The sequence below is a fragment of the Canis lupus genome, chromosome 12 (genome assembly GCF_003254725.2).
Source record: "Canis lupus dingo isolate Sandy chromosome 12, ASM325472v2, whole genome shotgun sequence".
Lineage (NCBI taxonomy): Eukaryota > Metazoa > Chordata > Mammalia > Carnivora > Canidae > Canis > Canis lupus.
Window position 1 is genome coordinate 57,954,876 of NC_064254.1, and position 26,909 is coordinate 57,981,784.

At 34.6% G+C, this 26,909-nt stretch overlaps 1 protein-coding gene across 2 annotated transcripts; it reads right to left on the reverse strand.

Annotated features, from left to right (window-relative positions):
• Positions 1–234: 234 nt before the first annotated feature.
• CCNC (cyclin C) lies at positions 235–26,898 on the reverse strand. Of its 2 annotated transcripts, XM_049092413.1 has the most exons (13): positions 26,580–26,894; positions 21,203–21,309; positions 20,012–20,096; positions 19,775–19,844; positions 16,548–16,599; positions 8,835–8,890; positions 7,905–7,940; positions 7,139–7,230; positions 6,427–6,494; positions 4,211–4,290; positions 2,918–3,036; positions 2,026–2,120; positions 1,348–1,486 (listed from the first exon to the last, which is right to left on the reverse strand). In XM_049092413.1, the coding sequence occupies exons 1-12, from the start codon at positions 26,609–26,611 to the stop codon at positions 2,069–2,071; spliced, it is 849 nt and encodes a 282-aa protein (XP_048948370.1). In that variant the 5' UTR covers positions 26,612–26,894; the 3' UTR covers positions 1,348–1,486; positions 2,026–2,068. The 2 variants fall into 2 exon arrangements, with proteins under 2 accessions (XP_025300308.1, XP_048948370.1); XM_025444523.3 differs by lacking the exon at positions 2,026–2,120 and having other exon boundaries at positions 235–1,486; positions 26,580–26,898.
• Between the last annotated feature and the right edge of the window lie 11 nt (positions 26,899–26,909).

The following is a 26,909-nucleotide window of genomic DNA, read 5'->3' on the forward strand; positions in this document are numbered from 1 at the left end:
TCCTGCCCATAAGCCTACAAAACCTATATTTATCATTGGTATTGACTTTACACATAATCTCTCAATTTATCTAATCCTCTCCACAAGGAAGGAGAACTCTAAAGTCTGTTTATAAGCCATTTGAAATTACCCAACTTGACAAACTATAGAAGACATTAATACTGATCCAAAGGAGGAAGGACTCAGAAATCAAAAGGCAGATTCAAAAAGATAAATTCAAGACACTAGTCAATATAGCTGGAGAACTTTACTTTTATTCTTGAAGTTTTATACTAGGAAGTCAACATTTAATTTAATAATCCATTGTTCACAATTGATTTATAAAAAAATTTAATCCTTAAGTTGTACATCAATATCCTATGACTCCAAATTTTATCACTCTCCTTCAAATCTGAAGAAAATGATTATTTTAAGTTCCACAGACAGCACAGTCCCACTGACATAACATTTAGTTCAAAGTCCTACACTCATGAGAATTAAGAATAGCCAGTATCAAACTGGCCTGAAACCTGATTGTGTTCCTGGCTCAGGATACCTGTAGTAAATTTGTAAATCCACACTAAGACACAAAAATAAACTAGGGTGTGATGTCATATAAAAAACTTTTCACAGTAGAGTAAAAATTAACATTAAAATGTTACCAAATTTCAACCATATTATGGTATTTTATCCAATTAGCTTTCAAAATGCCTGATTAACTGTGAATCAAATGCAAGAACATCATGTAGGATTTTTTTTTTTTTAAAGTTTGCCCAGCACTTCAAAATGGTTACGGAATTAATATAACTTTTAAAATGTCAAAGTATGCTATACATATTGCACTTTTCTGCTAGGCTGGGCTAGTATCTTCCATGGCAAGATACTAAAACTATTGAATAAAATACACTTTTAAATCAATAGGTACTTGATTAATTTCCCTGAAATTATCAACATCATTACCAAAATCTTCCAGGATTTTGTAAGATTTGATTCCTTAAATACAGTTTTAAAGTTTAACTTAAGGAGGGAAAAAAACCCTCATATATTTGACTTTTTATGTCCTTTTTTGGTCCTTCAATGACCAAAGAGAATTTTAAACAAATTATGCTTCATGTTTCTTGGCTTAATAAAAAGCTACAATTTCTATTATCCAAATTAAGAAAAAGTATACTAATCAAAAGCTATTAATTTTGAAATGTCTATGTAAGTCTGTCTGTAGGTCCCCTTAGAACCTTTCCAAGCTTTTATAATCAATTATAATCAATTTTAATCAATTATGTACTAGAATCAAATTAGGTAAAGAAAAACTTATTTTGCAAAAATAAAATCACTTCCCAATATGCTTGACAGAAACAAGCTATTCATTTTCATTTGTGTTCCATTGAAGACATAACTGAAATCTGTCCAATGGTTTATTTCCAACTGGTCCACTATGGAATTCTTCGGAATGTTTTAAGATTGGCTGTAGCTAGAGTTCTGACTTCCATTTGGACCCTGCTCTCCTTCACTGTTCAAGTGGGGAAGAAAGAGATTTTATACCAATTAAAAGACTCATTTTTAACACCCTGATAAGCCAACTAATTTTTAAAGTTAGTTACTCTGTGGTACAACTCTACAAAACAAAAGCATTCCTGATTGTAAGACACAGATATGGAAAATTAAAATACAGAAGACTAACATTTGGTTTTATATTTTTATTCTTATGTAACTTGGTGCCCTCACACATAACAAGCATTCTGGAAGTTAGTGTCCATATACACTCAAAAAATTTAAATAAGGGTATGGGATTTCATTGTCATTACAGGTATCACTCAACATAGAGATAAGAACTTCTTTTGAACAAATTTCCTGTAAAATTAAATCTTACATATAAAATCTTATATCTACTAAATGTGATAATCAAGAAGTGTTCTTTCCAAAAAATTACTGTCCAAAGACATAATAAAATCACACATAAATACAACAAACTATAAGTCAGAAAGAAAAATGGCAATTTCCTGAAAAATGCCGAATACTTAAAATAAAATTAACTAAAACTGAAAATACCAGTAACTGTGGCAATAGGATTATTGCCTTATCTTGTCCATCATCATCTTGCAGCTTCAGGCCCTGCCACTAGTGGAGAATCACTCAGGGAATTTCTGCAAAAAATGCATCCAAAGGTAGCTGTTTGAATGACTGCCTTAAACAGCTCCTTGTAGAAGTCAAATATTAATTCTTTCCAAACAGCAAGAACTTACTAGACTACAAATCTATCCTAATATTATATAACTTAGTTTTTTTTATCATTAAGATGGATAGCATTTCTTTGTTTCCCTTCTGACAGTTTTTCCTACTCCAAATGATCCGATATAGTGAGAGCTGAAAACCACTGAACTAAATGAAAAGATCGTATAAAAAACTACCAAAGAAAACCCTTTTAGCACAAGTGATTCATAGTTAGCAAAATTATGTTACTATGTGCCATGGATCTTCAGGTCATTTAAAAGCCAGAATTTCTTATTTATAATATCAGATTGATCACCTAAGTTTTTGAAACCTGCTATTGAAATGTATAAAACAGGATAATAGCCATTGGGGGGCAGGATCACAGAGTCAAATGGACAGGAGATACTACACAATTCTTTATCTTTGAATTTCAGATGAACTAGCCTAATTCTGTTCTGTTTAAATTAATGTACAGTATATAGCCATATGTTGAGGGATACCTGTAAGAGACCTGCCATTACATCAGGAAAAGTTAACAAATGATCAAATTAATGTATTTTTTTAAAAAGAGACACTGTCAATCTATCATGTCAGATTTTTTTAAAAAGTCACATAAATCATGAAGTTTGGAAGAAATGTCATGAAAATAATACAAAATAATCTATGATAAAATATAATGTACATGAAAGATATAATTAAATGTAATCAATAATTAAAATCTACAAAGTACCTGTTTGGAGGAGGTTTTGGTTTCGGCATCTTACTAAGAATAGTTGCCATCTCTTTTCGCTCATCAAAATTCTTCCACTGCTCATACAGTTTTAAAATAACCCTGATTATTTCCAAAATCTAGAAGTAAATATTTGAAAAGTTCTCAATGGCAATATCAAGCAACATTTAGTATGTAAAAAACAGACATCCTCAGAAAAGAGTGAAAAGATAGTCTCTGTCCTTAAGTATTCAAGTTAAATTAGGCAATCTTGTTAAACTTGAAAGCAGTATTTTTACCGCACTGCTCTGTAGGCTTCTCCTTCTACCCTCTCATCTTTTAATAGGTATACCTTGTCCATCCTTATCCATCTCTGCAGTTAGTTTTCTTCTATCTGCTGATATCTTGAACCAAAAAATGTGAGATACTGGGAACAGAGGTCTAAATCATGAAGATATTCCTTCATGTATGTATGCCACTACAGAGTACACTCTTTTTTTTTTTTTTTTTTTCAGAGTACACTCTTCTAATACCGATTGGGTCAGACAATTCAATGGGAGTTGGTACATGAAAGACATTGTTTTATTTCTCTGTTAACTGCTCTACACAAGTTAAGGTGCTCAAAAATTGGCAGCTATAAATCTGTCAGATCCAGTTTATAAATTAGCCCTCTTTCTCATCTGAGTAGACCTCACACTGGATTGATTCTAATGCTATCAACATTTCAGGAGAAAAGGTAGAAAAAAGGGCAAAACCCATTTTGTCAGGAGACAGGCTGTGTTACAACAATTTAGAGTAGTATTTAATGGTCTCTAAGTAGCTTTTAAAATAATCCTGGAAATTAGAGGCAGCTTTGCAATTAAGCAAACCAAGTTTACCATTCTGTTTAAACCTAAACCCAAAAGAGAAATATCACCTAAATAGTCAACATCAACTCTTCTTACCAAACTTGTTTCTTAGTATTTTTTACCAAAAATCTTAGCCTGGTGAACATCATAGGATTTTAGACTCATGTTAAGTAAATATCATATTAACTTTAAAATGTCAAAGTTTATATTCAACCAAGGGAATTTTATTTTTATTTTATTAATTTATTTTTTAAATGTTTTAATTTTTGTTTTAGAGACAAAGCGCAAGAAAGGGAAGGGGAAGAGGGAGAGAGAATCTTAAGCAGGCTCCACACGCAGTGCAGAGCCTGAAATAGGGCTCGATCTCACAACCTTGAGATCATGACTGGAGCCAAAATCAAGAGTGAGACACTTAACCAAATGAGCCACCCAGGCGCCCCTCAACTAAGAGAATTTTAAAGAATACCTTCTCCATATCCACAGAAAGCTCAGCAAACCACTGTCTGGCATCTTTCTGCTGAACAACACAAGCTACATGTAGACAAGCTAGAAAGAAAATGAGAGAAAAAGGCCCATGTTTAACCACAAATATGGAATGCAGGGACTTAGAACTAAAGATATTCACTTAAAATTTTCACGTGCATTTTCCAATATTCTTTTTAAAAATTACATAGATTTAGTTAATGGTTACCAATAACTATCCCATCAATTTAATGTAATACAGAAAAAATTACTAGACTATATTAAGGTTCTTGACATCTCCAGCTGCTCACTGTGTACCAGTGATAGTACAGTTGCTCTGAGATTCAGGGCATGTTAGGAAAAAATTCAATAAGGAAACTAGAGCAGGGAAATGATCCCTGAACAAAGGAGTGGTCAGAATACATCCAGGAGTCAGTCTGACACACACACACACACACACACACACAGCGCCATAATATTCTGATAAATTTCAACAACTGATTATATTTTGATATTTCAATTATAAGCAGTGTGTGCCTATTTAAAGTTACCAGCACATGAGCAAGTCAGGCAAATACTGGGCACCCCAGTAATGAATTCAGTGTTACAATCAAATGGAGCTTAGAAAAAAATGTAATGCCCTATAGACAATATAATTACAGTTGACCTCTGAACAATATGAATCTTAGGGGTGCCAACCCCTCTGCAGTTAAAAAAAATCTGCAGGTAACTTGACTCTCCAAAAACTTTACTAATAATCTACTCTTGACTGGAAGCCTGACTAAATAGCAGATTAACACATATTTTGAGTATCTATTATATTCCTTACTCTTATAATAAAGGAAGCTAGAGGAAAAATGTTATTAAGACAAGCATAAGGAAGAGAAAATACATGTACAATACTATAAAAAAAAACCTGGCTGTAAGTACAAGGCCTGCACAATTCAAATCCATGTTGTTCAAGGGTCAACTATATACACATTACACACACTATAAACTAACATTAAAGGAGCCCAAAGAAAACAATCTACATCATAATTTTGCCTGATATAACTCCAATAAGCAGCTTGGCTACCCTGAACTCACACCAGCTTCATAAGTTATATTACCCTGGTTTAGTTAACCATACGATTTTGTTGAGGATGACATTCTAAGCAAACAGTGACTCAAATGTGAACTGACATACTAGTTGCCCCAAGTTAAATGAAGCTGTAAAGTAGGGTGTAGGCCCTGATGGGACTGAAAAGCCAAAGAACTGAAATTAACAGGTAATTAAAATACAGTGGGAAATGTCATAACAAGGAAAACACAGAGTAAATTAGAAACAAAAAAAGACATCCTAAACCCAGACTGAGGTGATATAGGAAGTTTGGGCACAGGGAGGGTTATTACTAAAGAGGTGATATCTGATACAAGTCTTAAAAAAAGGTGAGAATGTAAGCAGAGAATGGTATGTACAGGTTAAAAGAAGTTGTGTATTTTATCCAGAAACTGAATGGTAAAAGAATAGAGGGAAAATCAAGATGACAAAATCTTGGAAATCAATAGGAAAAAGAAAAAAGAAACTAGTAAGTGCTTAATATATGGCAGGCATTACTGGTGTTCTAGAAGATATCTCATTTAATATTTGCAACAGTTCTGTATGTAGTATCCCTAACATTTTGCAATTAAGGAAACAAACTCAGAAAGGTTAAATACTTTTCCCATAACTGTAAAGAAAGCAAAGTTTAAACCTAGGATTATCTGACTCCAAAGACTATGTTCTAACTAACCCATTACACTGCCTTCCACAGATAAATAAATTGGGAGCTAACTTCTCCCTCCAGCAAGGCACTGACTACAGAGACTCCTTTACTGAACCTCTGAGGACTGAAATGGGCTCAGGAAATAAATGACAGGCCCAGTTATTCTATATAATTTACAAGTAATATTAACAGGCTTAATTCTGAACTTTTTCTCCTAAACAAAAATGTTCTATTCAAACACTGGTCAAAATGATTTTAAATGATTTAAAACACAAACTTAACAAGAGAGGGGAGTGAAAGGGGCAATAACTCTGACCTCTGAAAGTTGCATATTATTAAAAGTTCACATGCAAGGATTAGTCTATTATTTCATGAAATGTAAGAACATAGAGTATAATAGGGTGAAATTTCTTTTGGGATGACCTAAATAAGCTTATAACAATTTAACTAATAAAGAAATACCATGCTTACCTACCTAAAGCTATCATGAAAGGAGGATACAGTAGGCAAAGATCCGTTCTGTAGGTATCATTCACTATCCTCCTATAGAAATGTAAATCATATTATTACTGAAATCAGAACCACCTTATATGATTGTACATCTCCCTCCAGAGAGGGCCAGAGTTCCCATCTTTGTACATATTTATTTCTTTTAATATTATTGAAGCATAGATATAAAGGTGAAAACATCAAGAAAAAAAGATGGATACATGAAAATGACAATGAATAAGCATTTTTTAATGGATAAAATTACAGCTAAATAGATTTTAATTTAATTTTTTATTTTTTTGCTAAATAGATTTTAAAACTTAAAACCTTACAGTAAATTACAATATAATGATTTTTCCAATTTTTCAAAAATTAGAAAATCAGAGGAAACCAGAAATTATACAATATGTATATTAAATACCAATACAAAGCATTCTATTTGAAAACCTGTCTTAATTTTTATGTAAACAATGTTTTTTATAAGAATCAAATTTTAATGGAAATACTAAATAAGAATCCTTACCAATTTAGCATTTATAAATATAGTTAATTAAAATTCAACGAGCAGATATTTCGCTCAACATACAATATCTTGGGGCACTAGTTTAATTACTTTAAAAATACTAAACTTGATATTCAGTTGTCAACCTTCCTAGCTAATAATATGTTACACTATGAATAACTTCTGTTCTAATTACCATGCAAGGGGAAGCAACATGTCTTCTTGGCCCATGTCCTGCACATACTGGAGCAAAGGTCTATAAGGATGATACACTATCAAGCAACAATCCTAGAAACAGTTTAAAAAATGTGTATTGTATAAAAACAGATTTATTACAACACAAAAACTTATCATTACCCAACTGATTTATAATTGTGTATTTCAAAATGTATTTCTCTAAGTCATGCTTGCTTCCCTCTTATTCTCTTAAGCAAGCAGTATGGCAGCCCTAAACTCTACTATAATAGTGAAGGCAGTGCTCTCTCTGGAATATACCTTGGTAAATCGGTTGGCAGTCAGTCAGCATCCATTCCCTTAGAGACTCAAAGTGTCACATCTGCAACACACTGAAACCTCTTATTAGCCTATAAATCCATAATTCCCAACTGGAGGAGCAGAATTCTGCCAAAGACATAATCTATCTTTAAATAACACCACACACATACACAAATTGTGCAAATAATTTACAGTGGCTTAATGTCCTGACTGGTTTGCTTGTAATCCTTTTACCATAGTTACTATAGAACAGAAAAATTTTCCCATCCTAAGTGGGATATATAATTATTTTACAGGCTTGTGAGAGGATATAGGTGATGATACTACTAGATACTGTGATTTCACCATCATGTATAACTTGGATGGTTTTAAAATGCACCTCCCTACAAATCATTTCTTTAAATATTTCTGACTTCACTGTAGTTGAAAGTTTTACTCTATTAATCATAAGGAAGTAATATACTTACCATTAGTTCTAAAAGATAGAATTCACATTCTAATATCTGTTTTAAAAAAAAGATTACAAATGTCAACATGAAACAAATTAGATGAGTCTACTTAGTCTAACATAACAATTCATACATTAATGTAACATAGATTTTTACCAAAAATTTTTAAATCAAGAAAATATACACAGTAGTTTATATCAGAATGAACATGCCCAATAAAAATTACTTTTTTACTACCATACAATGCATGAAATTATTATTATAAAGGATTTTAATCCTTTTAGAAAAGTCAGCCTCATGTAAGCATTACTACTTTAATTTAAAATATTCTGTGTAAACTTCAGATTTTCCAATACACCTTCCACTCAACAAATGCAAAAAATGCAATTATCTCTATTTATGTGTTACTCTTATATTACAAATCAATAAAAGGAAAGAATACTGAATACAAAACAAAAATATACAATTTACAGAGATGAAGAAATCTCTTACAAGTTAGAAAAAGGAGATGTCTATTAAAAATGTTAATAGAAACTCACCTTCTAAATTAATGTAAAGTTTCAAATATGGTTTTCATATTGTTCCATTATAGTAGTTCTCAGTCCTAGCTGCACACTAGTATTGGGAGCTTTTAGAAAATACCAGTCCCCAGGCCTCAAGCCTAAAAATTCTGTTTTAGTTGGTCTGGAGAGCCTCTGGTATTAACATTATTAAAAAGTTCCCAAAGTGATTTGATGGGCATCCAGGTTTGATAACCACTGCTATTAAGTACTTTTTTTTTTAAAAAAAAGTTAGAATTTAGCTTTAATTTAGAATTAAAATTTATATTTTTGTAGTATTTAAAACTGCCATTTATAGGAAACTGTTCAATTTATTCTAACATAAAATGGAGCTAGCTTATACAGCTTTGAAAACAGGTTTGTTTTTTTTTTTATAACACATACTTACATGGTTCATCCTATAAGGAAATTCCTTTGGAAAGGCATATGAAAATCTAGTTTTTACTGCAGAAAACAAAAAAAATGACTTAAACTAAGAAAATGAAAAAGTAAATTAAACCAAAATTTCTTTAACACCGTGTAGAATATTAGAGGAAGGGCTAAATCACTTTTAGTAAGAGCTCTTAGAGATGCTTAGGGACCCAGATTTTGTTTTTTGTTTTCAGGCAAGTAGAAAGAACTAAGTGGCAGGAAGCCCTAACTATATTACAATTAAGAGAGAGCTTTAATTATATACTTCATGTCTTAAGAAAGGGTTCTGCTGCTTAAAAAATAAAGGGGTTGGATAAAAAAAAAAAAATCACTTGGATTTTTTTCATCTCTAAAATCTTTCCAGCTCTAGAATGATATTGGTTTTATTTTTCAGTAATTTAGCTTGGAAGGAACACCAATTATATATGTATTCATACATATGTATATATGAATTGAAAAGATAATACAACCAAAGAATGTTAATAGTGGTCATCTGAGATTTAAGGATTTTAACTAATCTGTACTTTCTATAATAGATACTTTCTTATCAAAAGATACATTTTAATAAAAGTATAAACATACATCCAAAATTCTCCAGCACTTTTCCACACCACGCACAAACATATATTATTACTCTTTTTTGTCACTAAGTACAAATGAAAAAAACTGTTGATTATCAATCCTCTATGTCCTCAAAATGATAAGTATACACATTTAAGTACTACTTGAGAAAACTGTATTCAAATCACTATGATGCCACATTTCATCAAGCGACTGACTACAGATAGTCTCTAGAGGATCTGTTCTGTGGTTTCTTTCATTTTTATAAAAACTAAGACCTCACAAGGATTTAAATTTTTTTTCATTTAGTTTACATACTTTATTTTCAAAAAGTTTTACTTTGGGGCAGCCTGGGTGGCTCAGCGGTTTAGCACCACCTTCAGCCAGGGGCCTGATTCTGGAGACCCAGGATCAAGTCCCATGTCAGGCTCCTTGCATGGAGCCTGCTTCTCCCTCTGCCTGTGTCTCTGCCTCTCTCTCTCTCTCTCTGTGTCTCTCATGAATAAATAAATAAAATCTTAAAAAAAAAAAAAGTTTTATTTTGTAAACTGAGGAATCTAACAACTAATTTAGATAGGTAACATCTGCCAAGATTTGAAACCTGAGCCATTTCAAGTTGACTTAGAAAACTTATACTTAAGCTTTCCTCTTCTTTATTTGAAAACATACCTAATATTAAGGTTTCTGAGTTTTACACATCCTTCTGATGTAAACAAGATATAAAGTATACAAGTAGGAACGCCTGGGTGGCTCAGTGGTTGGGTGTCTCTCTCCAGCTCAGGGCATGATCCCCTGGTTCTGGGCTCAAGTCCCACATTGGGCTCCCTGCATGGGGCCTGCTTCTCCCTCTGACTATGTCTCTACCTCTCTCTGTGTGTCTCTTATGAATAAGTAAATAAAATATTTTTAAAAATTTAAAAAAAAGTATACAAGCAAAATAGGTACTTAAATGATTAATCAACAAAGTAACATCTCTGTACATAAAACAAATCTACATCCAACTGAGACCTTGACACCTAACGTTAAGATTTACCTGATACTGTTAGCCTTTCTTCTATTCCATGATAAAATTGCTCTGCATTTTGATTTTCTATCATCTTCTAATTCTTTTCTAATTTGTGAGGAAAATTAGAATGAGATTGCTTCTTTCTTATTTGTATATTCTCATTCTCTATTGCTACCTCTACCACGTGTGTATTTGTTTTTCATCTGCTCAACTGACAGCCTGTACTTTTCTTTTTGTACCCTTAACCATTCCTCCTCCAATAAATCTGTCCCATCACTTATTAAATGCTCAAATTTCTCTTAAAAACAAAAACACATAAAACTTCTACCAAATTATATTCCTCTGCTTTTTAAAAGTAGACTATTTTTTAGAACATTTTTAAATTTATAGAACTGAAAAGGTAATACAGAGAGCTCCTATATACTCCTGTTATGGGCTGAATTTTGTGTCCCCCCAAATTCATATATTGAAGCTGTAATCACCCTGTGATAGAATTTTGAGCCACCTCCAGATTTATGGAGTTAATTAGGTTTAGATGGGGTCATGAGGGTGGGGTCCCCATGACAGGATTAGTGTCTTTATAAGAGGAAGAACAATCTCTCTCTGCCATGAGAGTACAATGAGAAGGCAAGCTTGCCAGGAAACAAATGGCCAATCATGGAACTGATCAAGGCAGACACTTTGTTTGATCTTGGACTTCCCAGCTTCCAGAACTGTGAGAAATAAATGCCTATTATTTAAGCCACTTAGTCTAAGGTATTTTGTTAGAGCAGCTGGAAGAGACTGAAATAACCTCCCATCTGATTTCCTTTGTTATTAACATCTGATATTAGTATGGTACATTGTTTAATTAACGAACCAATATAAATAATCATTAATTAAAGTCCATAATCCATAAACTATGGACTATCTCCTTAGTTTTTTCCTAATGTCCTTTCTCTGTTTCAGGCTCTCATCCAGGAGACCACTCTACATTTACTTGTCATGTCTCCTTTAGATTCTACTTGGCTGTGACATTTTTCCAGACTTTCCATGTTTTGATGACCTTGGCAGTTTGAGAGTACTGTTACTTTCTTTTTCAAGTAAAATTTTGTTGTTTGACCCTCTACTGGAATTTGTTTGATGTTTATTTAATGTTTAGATTGGGGCTGTGGGATTTTGGAAGGAAGGATGAGAGAAGTAAAGTGTCATCTCATCATATCGGATGAGAGCTACACGCTACTAGTGATTTATTACTGTTGAAAATGACCTCAATCACTTGGTTGAGGTAGTGTTTGTTGGGTTTCTCTACTCTGAGGTTATTTTCCCCTTCCCTTTTCATAAAATACACATTAGAAGGAAGTCATTATGCACAACCAACACCTAAGAAGTGGAAATTTATGCTTTTCCTCTTTGAAGGTGTAGTTAGCTACATAAATTATATTAAATTCTTTTTTTTTAATTTTATTTTTATTTTTATTTATGATAGTCACAGAGAGAGAGAGAGAGAGGTAGAGACACAGGCAGAGGGAGAAGCAGGCTCCATGCACCGGGAGCCCGACGTGGGACTCGATCCCAGGTCTCCAGGATCGCGCCCTGGGCCAAAGGCAGGCGCTAAACCGCTGTGCCACCCAGGGATCCCCAAATTATATTAAATTCTTATGTATTAGAGACTTATCTCTTCTCCCCCCATTAATTCAATAAATTATTTACATCAGTATAGACTCATGGATTTTTTTTTTTTATACTTTGGGTTACAATCCATTATTACTTTTTGTTATTGTTATTATACAAATTCTTCTATCTTTAGTCATTGAGCCCTTTCAGTTGAATTATTTGTCCCTTTGACATATCCCCATTAAGGTAGGTGTTTTGTTTTGTGGATTTTTTTTTTTTTTGAGCACTTCCTTATTTATTGGCATTAATGCTCCAGGTCTGTCTTGTATAGTTCCTGTCCCAGTCATTTCTCCAAGGAGACCTAGTTTTGTTTTGTTTCGTTTTTAATTGGAGAATGGTATTAGAAACAAAGATCTAGGCCCTAAGAGAATTCATTACTACTGGGATGTCATTATAGACTCCCTCTAAATCTAATCAATCATTGCATGGATCTTTCTGGTCTCCTCTTATTTGTATATTCCATTCCAACTGTGAGAAACCTGGCTCTCAACATCTGCCATCCATTTACCTTGGATGTATCTATTTACTGGAATTATTCAATTTCAGATACAAGTATAAACAGTACCCGAATTGTTAACTTGTACCCACATTAAGTATCAAATCTCTCAACTAGAGTATAGTGCTTACATCCAGTTCCTTTTGCCTTTAGTCTTACAAATGTACCTCTTCCCAAAGTTACTTAGGTCAGCAACTCCCCTTACCGACTTTACTGAAATTATTTCATATATTTGTAATATAGTTAAATTCTCCTTTTCTCAGCACCTACTCATTTCTTAGTTCTTGGCCATCTCGCTTCAACTCCTACCCCATAATGTCTAATGACGGCGACATTCTCTCTCAAAGATCACAAACCCAAAGGTCTGGTTTTTTTCCTTTGGTACTTATCTTCAAAGCAGCACAAAGACACCAGGCAACTCTTTCTCTTAAAATTTATCAAGTTCAAATTTCTGTCATTGGTCTCACATTTCTAAGAGGTTCTACACTTAGAACGTCCAAGACTAAATTCAACTCTTTCTGAAAACCCACTTATCTCTTCTGTACCACCTTCACCTTCCCAATACCCAGGCAAAACACCTCAAAAACCATTTCTGACTTTCTTAAATCTTTGCTTTTCAAAAGTCCTGCTGACTCTATAATGCAAATCTAGCTTGCTTGTTCTCCTTGCCGGGGGCCAAAAACATCATTTTAAGCCTTCAATAGTACTCACCTGGGTCACTTCAGTAACTTCAAAATAGTATTTTTCTACTTTAAACTTGTTAGGTTTTAATTTCTCACAGCACCCCGTGGTGATGGCACTGACTACAGTTTGCAGTTTTTTAAGTATTTCAGAAGGATTCTTTTGGGTAGTTTTTAAATTGTGGTAAAATACACATTATATAAACTTTATCATCTTTACCCATTTTTAAGTATGCAGTTCAGTATTAAGTACCTTCACAGTTGTGCAACCATCACCACAATCAATCCCCTGAACTTTCATCTTGCAAAACTGAAACTCTGTACTCATTCAATAATTCCCCATTTCCCCCCTCCCTCCAGCCCCTAACAGCCTCTATTCTATTAATTTGATTATTCACACTATTAAATGGAATCATATAGTACTTCTTTTTGTGACTAGCCTATTTTACTTACCCAAATGTACTCAAGGTTCATCCATGTTTTGTTTTGTTTTTTGAGATTTCATTTTTAAGTAATCTCTGCACTCTAAATGGGGTTCGAACTTACAACCTTGAGATCAAGAGTCATATACTCTACCAACTGCAAGCCAGGTGTCCCAAGGTTCATCAGTGCTGTAGCATGTGAAAAACTTGAAAATCTGTCTACCTTCAACTCACATTCTCCTCCAATTTAGCTTACATTATTCTGCCAGACTTACCTTCCTAATGCACAATTCTGGCATCATCCTCATGTTAAGAAATAAAGCCTTCAAAGGTACCATGATTGTTAACAGAACAAATTTCATGTTCTTCACTGAAGGCCCCCTATTACCTGGCCTTAGTCAGGTAGAGCTTTTCCCAGCAATTTCTTTACTGACCATTCACTGAATGTAACTCATTAGTTTTCTCTATTTTTGACCACACTATTTGATATTCCTAGACTATCTTTCTTTCCCTTACATTTCCCCAGGGTCAATGTCTATCTTTCTTTACCAAATTCTATTTAAGCCTTTCCAGATTCATCTAACATAATCTTTTACCACTCAAATATTCGCTGCAGTCTCTAATTCTCTATGCCTCTTATTTTTTCTTTTGTATTAATTTTGTATATGCATGTCTTATGTTCTTGTCCTTAAATTCCTTGTATTTATCTTGTATCTACCACTGCAACCAATGTGGTGTTTCTAGTGATGATAAAATAACACTGTTATTGATGCTAATGAGTAGGCACTGAAGTCTACTGAGTATTATGGACTGAATTGTGCTCTCTGCCCCTGCCAAATTCCGATGTTGAAGACCTAACGCCAATGTGACTGATTGGGAGATAGGTGATTAAGAGATACTTATGGTTAAATGTGGTCATAGGGGTGGGCACAAATTCTATAGGACTGGTGTCCTTAAAAGAGTAAGAAACGTTAAGGGTGCACACCCATAGAGAAAGGGCCATGTAAGAACACAGCAAAAAAGGTGGCCATCTGCAAACCAGGAAGAGAGGGCTCAGGAGAAACTAATTTATTAACACCTTGATCCGGGACTTCAGCTTCCAGACTGTGAGAAAATAATTGTAGTTTAAATCACTCAGTCTCTTAACACTTTGTATGGCAGGCCTAGCAAACTAAAATGCCAAGCAAAATATTGTTCAGAGTTTTACTGATATTAACTCCTTTGATCCTCAAAACAAGCCTTGAAATAGATATTATCAATCCTCGTCTTGCAGATGAGGAAAGTGAGACACAGAGAGGTTGTATTTTGCTCAATTTGCCACACAGAAAGCAAGAGGGCTGAAATTTGAAATCTAAGGTATATGGGCCTATATAATAAACTAAAATTTATCAAATAAACAAAAATATTCTACTATGATAATTTCCTATTCATTAGTAACCAAATACTGTTACAAATATACCTTTACAGTTCTGCATGAGAAATAAACCTTAGGAACAGGTATCTATCTATCTATCTATCTATCTATCTATCTATCTATATATATATATTTTTTTTTTTTGAGAAAGGCAGGGAGAGAGAGTGCACATGCATGAATTGTGGGGAGGAGTAGATGGAGAGAAAGAGAGAATCTTGAGCAGGCTACACACTTAGTGCAGAGTGATGCAAGGCTTGATCTCAGGACCCCAAGATCATGACCTGAGCTGTAATCGAGGTAGATGCTTAACCGAGCCACCCAGGCACCCCAGTATTTTACATTTTAAAAAATATACAACTTCTAAAAAATCTGGAAAACAAAAAAATGCCATTAAGAAGAAAATAAGGCACCTAAAATCCATTACTTACAGATAAGCACTGCTAACATTCTGGATTTCCTTCCAGTTGTTTTTGAATTTTTAATAACTCAATTTTACAGAGGGCAATTCAATACTTATCAATGTGATACATCTGCTATATAAAATTCTATGGCAAAAGTGATTACTACTCTGCTATCCTTAAAAGAGTAAAATATGGCATGGAAAAGACTACACTCTTTTCAGAAAATGGAATGACCCCAAAATATGAAAATTTAGTCTGCTGCACAAACCTAAAACCAAAAATCCTTCTGCCTCTTCTATGTAAGATCACATAAATTAAAAAAACAAAACAAAACAAAACAAAAACTACATTATTTTTCATCTTTTGTTAGGTGCTACCTTTGTTCTTAACTCATGAAGATGGAGCATAGCATAATGTTAATACCTTGTATACAATATTTTATAATCACTAGTCTATATTGTTATTTCCTTTAATGACATGACTCAGAGACAACTAAACCCCACCTTTTTAGAAAAAAAAACTAAAGCCAAGAGGTAAAGCTATTTGCTCAAGGCTATACGGCTGCTGCTTAGAACTGTGGCTCACTACTATAGTCAGCATTTTTTTTTCCTGTACCATGTTTTTCAATATGAAGGCAAAATACATAATTACCATCAAATACATACACAATTACTAAAGAAACAGTTTACCCAAAAGAATGACACAATGGCTTAGTCATTATGAAGCAATAAAATATAAATAAAACTGGGAAATAAGTTTTTTCTTTACTTTTATTAGTTAAAATTAAGAGCCACTGAGCTGATGTTTTTGGACAATAGTTACTATCCATTTTTAGTATTAAAAATAATGTCCTGGACATAATTCTCTAAGTGGTCTTTTAAATTTTTGTATTTTAACTTTATTTTTAGCCAAATACACTAGCCATAAATATGACCACAAGAGATTTAATAAACCCAACCAATCTTTCACAGGTCTCATAAACTGAAAAGCATTAAGGTCCTGTGGCACTTTTTTAAAGAATTATATCCTTAAAGTAGTATCCTTTTACACTTACATACAGAAGTAGCAGCAGAAATCAATCTTGTATTTGAGACTACTCCAAATTCCTAGAGAAATAAAAGTGAATGAGATTCAGGTACATGGTAAGCCAATGAACCTAGAGGTATCTGGGATCTATTCAAAACAAAGTATTTCCTTTGCCCCCCACCATGTTTGTAGTCTGTTATTCATCGTCTACCTATTTGAGGCATAAGGTACTTAACTCTCTAAACATGTTACTTTTTTTTCCCTTATAATTGCTGCAATAGGACAAATATTTAAATAGTTTTGTCATTTAACATTGAGAGGTACCAAATTAGAAACCAAGCCCTAAAGTAACAGTGCCAGTTTCCTGCACTCCAATTAGTTTCCAAAAAGTTTTTTTAGATTCTACACTTAATGGCAAGAAAAATATTAAGTATGCTTCCTATTCAACTGAACCTCGACTAACAAATAGGTACTTTATGCTATTTAGTAATAAAGCAGTTGAATCTCAAAAGATAAACTTATACTATCACCAAAAGAATTCCAAAGACCACAGAATCTATTATTCTATTTGAAAGAAGAAGACAAGAATGATAGAATAATAGAATGATACAGTATAAGACTTTTCTCTCTTTTTTTTTTTTTTTTTTAAAGTAGGCTCCATGTACACCCAGCTGAACATGGGGCTTAAACTCAATGCTGAGACCAAGACCTAAGCGGAGATCAAGAGTCCAATGCTTAACTGACTGAGCCACCCTGGCACTCCATAATACAATTTTTTTTTTTTAAATAATTTCAGCCTTATCATAAAGCAAGGTTTTTTTTTTTCCTTTTTTGAGAGTGTGAGTGGGGATAGAGGGTGGGGGGGAAGGGCCGAAGAAGAGGGACAGAATCTTAAGCAGACTCTGTGATGAGTGTGAGCCCAACGCAGGGCTCTATACCACAACTCTGAGATCCTGACCTGAGCCGAAATCAGGAGTTCAACACTTAACCAACTGAGCCACCCAGGTGTCCCAGGACTTCTGTCAGGTCCCATTTCCTCATATACATTGTCTCATTTAATATGATTAACTAACCAGGACGCCTGGGTGGCTCAGTCGTTGAGCATCATGCCTTCAGGGCACGATCCCCAGGTCCCAGGATCAAGTCTGGCATCGGGCTCCTTGCGGGGCTCCTATGTCTCTGCCCCTCTCTCTGTCTCTCATGAATAAATAAATAAAATCTTTTAAAATAAATAAATAAACCTGAAACCACAGTAACTGAAACTAAAAAGTAGATGCCTCAGACATCTTAAAAGTCATTTCTACATAATTCCCATACAACTTGACAAAACACAGAAAGATTTGGTCACAGTTAAAATTTTAAAAATAACGCTATAACCAAATATGAAGGGATACTCTTTTTTCCAGGAATAATTCTTTCTTTTAAAGTAATCTGGACACCCAATGTGGGGCTCAAATTCATGACCCCGAGATCAAGAGTCATATGCTTTACCAACTGAGCCAGCCAGGCAACCAGATCCAGGAATTATTCTTTTTTTTAAAAAAAGATATCATTTATTTATTGAAATAAATAGAAATGAAGATATTACTAGCATACACCCCCAGGAATTATTCTTTATCCAAAATTCTTTTTTTTTTTTTAAGATTTTATTTATTCATGAGAGACACACAGAAAGACAGAGGTAGAGACACAGGCAGAAGGAGAAGCAGGTTCCATTCAGGGAGCCTGAAGTGGGACTTGATCCCAATCCTGGGACTCCAAGATCATGCCCTGGGCAGAAGGTGGCGCTAAACCGCTGAGCCACCCGGGCTTCCCTTTATCCAAAATTCTTAAAGTGAAAACTTTCACTCACTAAATCATATAACAAAAGATATTTAACAAACTAAACAAATTAAAATACCCAAGTTAATTTTCTAGAGTAGAAATTTATTAAAAGATTTTGTCTAAAAAATAAAAATAAAAGATTTTGTCTAGATTTTCCATACTGGTTGTGCTTCATAATACATCAAATGACATGGTAATATTTGGAAAAACCACCCCATAATATGACCTTTTATAAACACTTTCTTTTCCCACTAAAGAACTTAGTAACAACAACAGGGCTGGTTCTCTCCCTTTAAAATACCACTTGTAATTAGAAAATCATAAACCTCTAGAAAGTCTGTCTTAATATTATTTCCTAATAGAGTCAACTCTCATTACTTTAGGTAATATTTGGAAAACATGCCTTAAATAATCCTAAATAATGACTAGAGCAAAACTAAATAAAAATTGAGTGCCAAAAGGAATTATAAACCTACTAGGTCTAAATTACATTTATTTTTCAAGAATACAATTATGATTCTAAAGACATCTAAGAAACATAATACAAAGGTTTCATAACATTAAGAATGCAAATATTATGATGAAAATCAGTCTATATATCCTATTACTGTCTGGATTTTAGCTGTGCTCTCTCAAAATTACCGAAAAAGAAAATAAGGTGAGCAGAGATTGGGTCTCAGCTTCAAGTTCCCATCTCTCTTCCCTTTCCCTCACTTAATTTCTCTACCCTCACTGCCCTAATAATTCCTCATTGGAATCTATATGACTAGAGCCACACTCATCCTTGCTTTCCCTCCTGCTTTCTCTATGGTTTGGAAGGCAGCCATTATCAGGTGGCAGGGAGGGAAGACAGTAAGACATAGGAAGCATATGGTGAGAAGGAGGCACATGGGAGGAGGTACTATAATACAGGTTATAGTAAAGAAGCTGTGGCACTTATGGAATACTACTTAGTGCCAAACAGTAAATGTCTTAGAGAACCTAGAACAAAGCAGTTAAAAGCATGCAATTAGTAGCCAGACTCCCAGGGTTCAAAATACTGGCTCTGCCACTTACCAGCTCTATGAATTTAGGCAAGTTTCTTACTCTCTGTGTAACTCAGTTTCCTCCTTTATGGAATGAAGATATTACTAGCATACACCCCATTGTTTGTTATAAGGATATTATGAGTCAGTTATAGTTTAAAAGGACTTAGAATAGCACTTACATTTACATAAGTAGTATTTACAAATTTACTAAGTAAATGCTACATAAGTGTTTGTTAAATGAATGTATAAAGACGTATATCTTTGATTTTGTATGAATTTCAATACTTTGCATAAAAAAAATCTCCATCTGTCATTATTTTTATACAGGTAATATGAAAACTAGGGCAGATTAACCAATGTGCATTGTGTATACTTCAATGAAGAACAGAAAACTATTTCATACCTCTACTTTGGATGCCAAAAACACACATGTAGGAGCCATTAATACAGGATCTATACTTTTCAGAGAATACCTAAAATATGATGAAAACAAAGTTAAATGTCATTCATATAGAAAACATTCGGAAAAACCAAGATAACTCAATGCAAGCACATGATTCATTTATTTATACTAAGGTTCATCAACATTACGTTAAGTGTTTCAAACAGGCGTAACATAATCTCAAAATAAAAGTCCTACCTGGCATAGAATCTCTTGAAATAGACCGTAGCAGTGGCAATAACTTGTTGTCTTAATTTAAGATGTTCACCTAATGCCTGAATAACTAAAAGAAAAATAATAAAGTTTTAAATGTTCTTTTGTTATCATTATGATATTAACATTGAACAATAACTTTCATGTGGTAAATCATAACTATATTAATTTTTAACAAAGAGAAAAACCTACATATGGTTTAAAGCTCTACTTGGATCACACTGGGTTAGGACTAGGATTTGCAAATCTGTTAAAAGAATATAAGTATGCATAAACAACAATAAAAAATAGAAACTGTCCCCAAAGCAAACACTATTCTTATATTAAGAAGATTGAATGATAGGTATTTCCCTCTATCTTCTAAGTATTTTCAGTGTTTTTCTTTTTTTTTTTTTCATATTATCTTTAGAATAAAAGCAAAAGTAAAATGTTAGACAGCTATCAAATTCACCTCAACTACCACTTTATAAAGTTTATTAAAAAGTCCATAATGAATTCTCAAAATAATAGAAAGGCGGGTATGCAGAAAAGTGAACTGGTTTTAGAAAGATCAGGTAACAAAGCTACATGGCAGAGCAAGGATCTTCTGAGTCTAAACCCCCTTCCCTCCAAAGCAAACTTGTAAGATAAAAATGACCAACATAGGAGGTCAACCCAAAGAATCCATTTATCCTCAAAATACTTGCTTTAGCCAATCTTAAATTAGACTTAATAACATATTATAAAGGTTTAGAGAGATTAATGACACTTTCAAACTGTCTTGAGTGTCCCTGACATGTAAGATTCACAACAGACTTTATATCACTTAGAAAGATAAATATAAGTTATGAAAAGAATACATGTATAAATAAAAATGTTAAGTAGGGACTAAAACAGCTCACCATAGATTACTATACAAAAGTTTTTTTTTTTTTTTAAAGATTTTGTTTATTTATTCATGATAAGTCACACAGAGAGAGAGAGAGAGAGAGAGAGAGAGAGGCAGAGACACAGGCAGAGGGAGAAGCAGGCTCCAGGCTCCGGGAGCCGGATGTGGGATTCAATCCCGGGTCTCCAGGATCGCGCCCTGGGCCAAAGGCAGGCACCAAACCGCTGCGCCACCCAGGGATCCCACTATACAAAAGTTTTAATTCAGAGGTAAACAACTATACCATTTCAGTTATTTATTTTTTTTACCATTTGTAAAAAATATTTGTAATTTCCAATACTCTTCTTCTGAGAGAAACTTTAAATCCTTCTGGCGTTCCTTCAACAGATCTTGTTTATCCAAAATCCATTGCAAACTACAAGAACAAAGATGTTAAGACACGTTACAGAAAATCAACTAAGTCACAAAAAACATTCTAAGACTGAACAAGTTGTGAACATTCTAAGAAATACAAAATGCCAGAAGTAAACTCTGAAGACAGGATTTTCTACATTTCTTGAAACTGAGAATCATCTCACTAATGAATGTAAATATGCTCTGAAAAAATTCCACTCTAATTTTGCCTTTTTCATTCTCTTTCTCACTACCTTACACTGTTTTTGCATTGGTTTTAAGACTCTGATATCAAGAAAGATCTTACAGTCAGTGATGCCTTAGGCTTTTAATTGGCAGCACGTTTATTTTTTTCCTAGTGATACATAAAATAATAGTATAGTTATTTGGCACTAAATGAGGATACCTTAGATTTGAAGTATCTTTTCTTAGTTGTTCATGAGTAACTACAGTATTTAATTTTTCGACTTCACAAATTCCAATCATGTTAAAAGCTGCTTCATAATTTATTACACTAATAGCCTCCACTTGCCTAGTTAAGTCTACTATTTTTAACCAGATATGAAATTGAAATGACCCAAAAAACCACTCTGCAACTTGCCTTTGTCACTCAGTATGTACTGGAAGTCTTTCCATGTCAACAAATTTGTTATTCAGCATCTCTTTAAATCGCTGCACATCATTATGGATGGATTATTTATTTAGTTAATTCCTATTAACAGATATGTAGCTTATAATCTTTTATAATTAAAAATAAGACTTTAATGAATATCTTTGTACTTCACCCTTGTACATTTGGTTAATAATATATTTAAAATAATTTCCTAGAAATAGAACTGATTGGTTGGTTTTGCTGATAACTTTTACATATTCAGTTTGTATTCCATACATCATACCAATTTCCATTCCTATTAACAGTACATGAGAGTGTTTTAAAATACTTAAACCCCCTATGGGTTACGGTTAATCTTTTAAATACTGTACAACTTAAAGGCAAAGTATTATCTTACTGTTTTAGGGGATTTTGTTTTTTAGTTTACTTCTGAGGTTAAACATTTTTCCAGGCCTTATTGGCTAAATACAGTTCTTCTTTTGTACACTGTAATTCTAACAACAGTTTTTCTAATGGGATGGTCTTTTTCATGATTAAAAGATTCTTCTCATGTAATTTGCAAATTATGGTTAGTAAATCATTTGTCAAATACACTGAAAACATTTCCCAAGTTCATGATCTCTTAATATTTAATTTGTAATACAGAAATATGAACACTTAACACCAACCCATATTGTACTTTGATGTTATGCTTGTCACAAATGGGAAGGCCTTCCCTGACACAAAATGACTTAAAAAAAAAAAAAAATCACCTACATTTTCCAATCACTTAAGGCTTTTTTCTTTCAATTTTTCTTATTTCTATGCCACACTATTTTAAAACATAAAATTAAATTATTGAAAAAAAATTAAATTAATGAAATCTGGTATGGAAAATACCCTCCTTGCTGCTTACTATTCTTTAGAAAATTTCTACATATTCTATTACATTTATTATTCTAAGGCTTGAACTTTAGAAGTATGTTAAGTCCCAAAAAAGGAAACTCATTCAAAATTGTTTGGGATTGCATTAAATTTACACATCAATATAGGGAGAAATGCTATCTTTACAACACTAGAATTCAAACTCCATTTATTAAAATCTTTACTACTACATAATTTAAAAATTTTCTACTACATAATTTAAAAATTTTCTTCCTATAGATCCCGCACATTTCTTTAGTTTATTGTGTATTTCATATTTCCCACTGTTATTGTATTTTATGTTTCCATCATTCATTTAAAAGAAAGCTTTCCACTTTTTACATTTTGTAACTGGTCATTTTATTTTTTATTTTTTAATTTTTTTTATTTATTTATGATAGGCACACAGTGAGAGAGAGAGAGGCAGAGACACAGGCAGAGGGAGAAGCAGGCTCCATGCACCGGGAGCCTGACAGGGAGCCTGACGTGGGATTCGATCCCGGGTCTCCAGGATCGCGCCCCGGGCCAAAGGCAGGCACCAAACCACTGCGCCACCCAGGGATCCCTGGTCACTTTATTAAATATTATTTATAATAATTTGTCAATTAACTGAATTTTCTGGTTAATTTTATCTGTATAGGATGACAATTTTGTCATTTTTTATATCTCATTCTATTAATTATATTGAGTAGCAATTCAGAACAATGTTAAGCAGGCACTCTAATTTTCCTAATGTTTCACCATTAAATATCTCTTATCATTCATGCTTTGATGCTCTTACCATGTTAAGAAAGCATCCTATTTTAGTCAAGAAGAGATGTTGAATTTTAATAGACGTCTTCTGATGCCTTCACTGTCTATTAACATATTTCCTAATATCGACTATATTTCTACAAAATCACTGCCTTTTTTAAATTACTAGTATGATGTTAGGCTCTACTTGTTAATACTTTATGATGTTTACATCAATATTCAAAACGGAGACTGTTCTTAGTGCTACCTTTGCTAGATTTTATCAATGTTATTGTAGCTTCATAAAGAGAACTGGAAAGCTTTTTTTCTGTGTGAAGTGATTTCAGTAGCAGATCCTCTTGAAAATGGGAAAACATATAACCATGAAATAACGTGGGTAAGGAGCTTTTTAAATGTTTTAGCTTTCAACTTTATTACCATGGAGATAACCCAAAGGTACATTTGGGTTTATTTATTTTTCTCATTCCTAATTTTGTATCTTCGTGTCATCCCTCTTTTCCTTGATTCAAGTAGCTGCAGTTTAGTCTACTGTTTTGATTTTCCCTCCCAAAGAACTAGCTCTGATATTTTCTATTTTTTCTTTTAATTTGTTACTGTCAGTTACCTCTGATAAGTCTTTCCTTTTTTTCTCCCTAGGATTTATTTCACTATTTTCTTCTTTATATTCTTAAGTAGACTATTTTGATTTACTTTTATTCTTTCTGTTATTCTGGATTTTAGTTTATAACTTTGGCTTTGGCTACATCCCATAAGTGGATATACATTGATCTCATCATGTTATTTACCTGATATTATGTAACTTTATTTTCAGTTTCCTCTTTGATACAATAAAGTATCCAGGACGGATTTTGTACTTTATTTCTTTTACCTCTTCATTAGTTCATTCAGTGAGCCAGCTAGTATTTAGTGTCCTTCTACTTTTACTGCAGTAAGGTCAAAGAATGTGTTCTGCTTTATTTCAACTTTCCAGAAAATATTGATTCACTCTGTTCTGGAATTATTGTTAACTTCATCCTCACAGCCACTCAATGTTTTTAAAAAGATAAATTTCACAAATATTTAAGTTTTTTCTCACAGCACATAGAATGGAGGTTAAACCAAGAACACTTATAAATACCAAATCTCCTGAAATTTAAGATTACATTTGTAAGATTCACCATTATTTCATGTGCTACTGAGAAACAAACTGTCATGCCCACTTCAGAAATGTTAAAATGTTCATCTTCAAGACATGACACACAGCATATTACGTGTCAGTTTTCCTCTTTTACCCAAATCTTTTTTTTTTTTTTGGTAATCTTCTTGTTGGTTGGTTTTTCCAGAATTAATCGCCTTGTCTTTTTCACTTGTAACCTTTTGTAGATCATGATTCTTAAGAGATCTCAGTGGCCCCTTCCTCCAGGACTATTTGAATTGGGAGGCAAGGACACTTTGAAAAAAGCACATTTAACATTATAACAATTTTATATTTCAAGAGTGAAAAGAACAAATGTTATAGTTCTTGCCCCTCGTTTGCTAAATATTCTTACTATGCCAACAAGAAATGAAAGTATAATGAAAATACTTATCGAAAGGCAGGCAGAGTCTTTTTTTTTTAAGTCGAAAAATGTCTGTAACTTCTGATAATCAACAGCTAGCTACCTATCAATTCTTCCACTTTTTTTTTCAAAGTTTATCAAAATGCTACCTCTTCTTTAAATCCTCTGTACTTTAATTTTGCCCAAGCCGTTATTACAGTGAGCAAAAACAGTGCAAAATAAGAATATGATCAGAAGTAACGTTACTACAGAATCCCAACTCCGCAGCACCACTTTACAGCAAGAGGAAAATCCGCTTTTCTGAAAACAGGTTTCCAAACTCACTGTTTATTTTTCCTTCTCTTACGAAGGACTAGAAAACAGAATGAATAGGAATCCATCTTCTTCACAGAACCACCCCTTCAATCACAAGGACTAATGCTCTGTTGGCATTAAGATATATTTACGCTAAAATATTATAGCAGCGGCTTCTGCTCATCTTCCAACCGTACAGTGGAAAAAGCCTAGTCAAAGTTCAAGGAGTCCCATCACTCACCTTTCGCCCTAAACAAATGTATTTGCGGGAAAATTTTTTTTTTGTTTTTTTGTTTTTAACATTATTCTAGTTCTTTCGTGGTCACTAACAAAAACAGAAACTGATGAAACGGAAAAGTCACTGGAAAATAAATGTAAGGCACAGACTAATGAAATGGATAAATTTTGAGAGCGCTTGCCCTGTACCTTACCAACATACACCTCCACCTGGGCGTAAGGTAACGGCGGGAGGCGGTTAGAGAGCAGAAACAAGACTGAGTCTCCACCGTCTCCTCGGAGCGCTATCAGATCCGCTCAGGCTGGAAGGTCAATGACAAAAGACCACAAGGCCGACTCCGGGAGAAAGCCCCGGCAAAAGCGAACCGCAGCTGTCCTCGAGCCGGCCTCACAGTCCGGAGCTGTGCCCCACTGGCCATACCTGCGCCCACCCCACCCCATCTCACCCCACCCCATCTCACCCCATCTCACCCCATCCCATCATCCATCACCCCATCTCACCCCACCCCATCTCGCCCCATCCCACCCCACCTCGCCCCATCCCGCCCCATCTCGCCCCATCCCACCCCATCTCACCCCATCCCACCACACCCCATCCATCCCACCCCATCCCACCCCATCCCGCCCCGCTTCCCGGCCTAGCTTATCCAACAGTCCCAAGTTAAACTCCTTCCTTCCAGAAAGACCGAACCTCCTTGGCCCCCGCCCTTTCCCGCTCACACATCCCCCCGCCCCCCCCCTCCCACCCACACCTACCCCCCGAAACGCTGCCAGGGGGCGGGGAGAGGGGAGTCGCCAGAGAAAAGCGCATCCCGCTTCCGGCCGCTGCCGCCTCCCGGGAGACCCCGCGGCGCTCGGGACAGGGGCCGGGATCCAGGCCAAGGGGAGTCGCAGGCCCGGTCCTCACCGACTCCCAACCACAAACCCCGGGAGAGAAGACGGAAGATCACTTACTAATGGGAGCTCTGCCAAAAGTTCCCTGCCATGGGACACAGCTTGCCCTGATAAAAAAGCACCAGCCGGCGGAGCGGCCCGCGCAGCGACCATAGACCCAGCCCGCCCGGTAACCGCGCTCCTGGATCTGATCTGCTCGGCTCCGCTCCGCGGCGGCTACGGGGAGAGGAAGAGGATGGCACTCTATTCTCCTTGACGCCGGCCGGCAACACTCTACACAGTAAACCCGTTCCTACGGATAAAAGTTCCGGCCCGCCCCGCGGTAGCGGAGGAAGCAGGCGGGGAGCAGCCAGCCTGTGGGCGCACGGGGTGGGGGTGGGGGTGGGGGTG

What these genes read in the sequence shown, in the direction of transcription:
- CCNC (XM_025444523.3), bottom strand. Translation starts at nt 26,611, where the DNA reads ATGGCAGGGAACTTTTGGCAGAGCTCCCATTA. An exon ending in ACAAATATTTTTTACAAATG is followed by an intron (nt 20,097 to 21,202) that starts GTAAAAAAAATA and finishes TTTTTCTTTTAG; the next exon opens with TTATTCAGGCATTAGGTGAA. An exon ending in TCTATCTTTTAGAACTAATG is followed by an intron (nt 7,231 to 7,904) that starts GTAAGTATATTA and finishes AACTGTTTCTAG; the next exon opens with GATTGTTGCTTGATAGTGTA.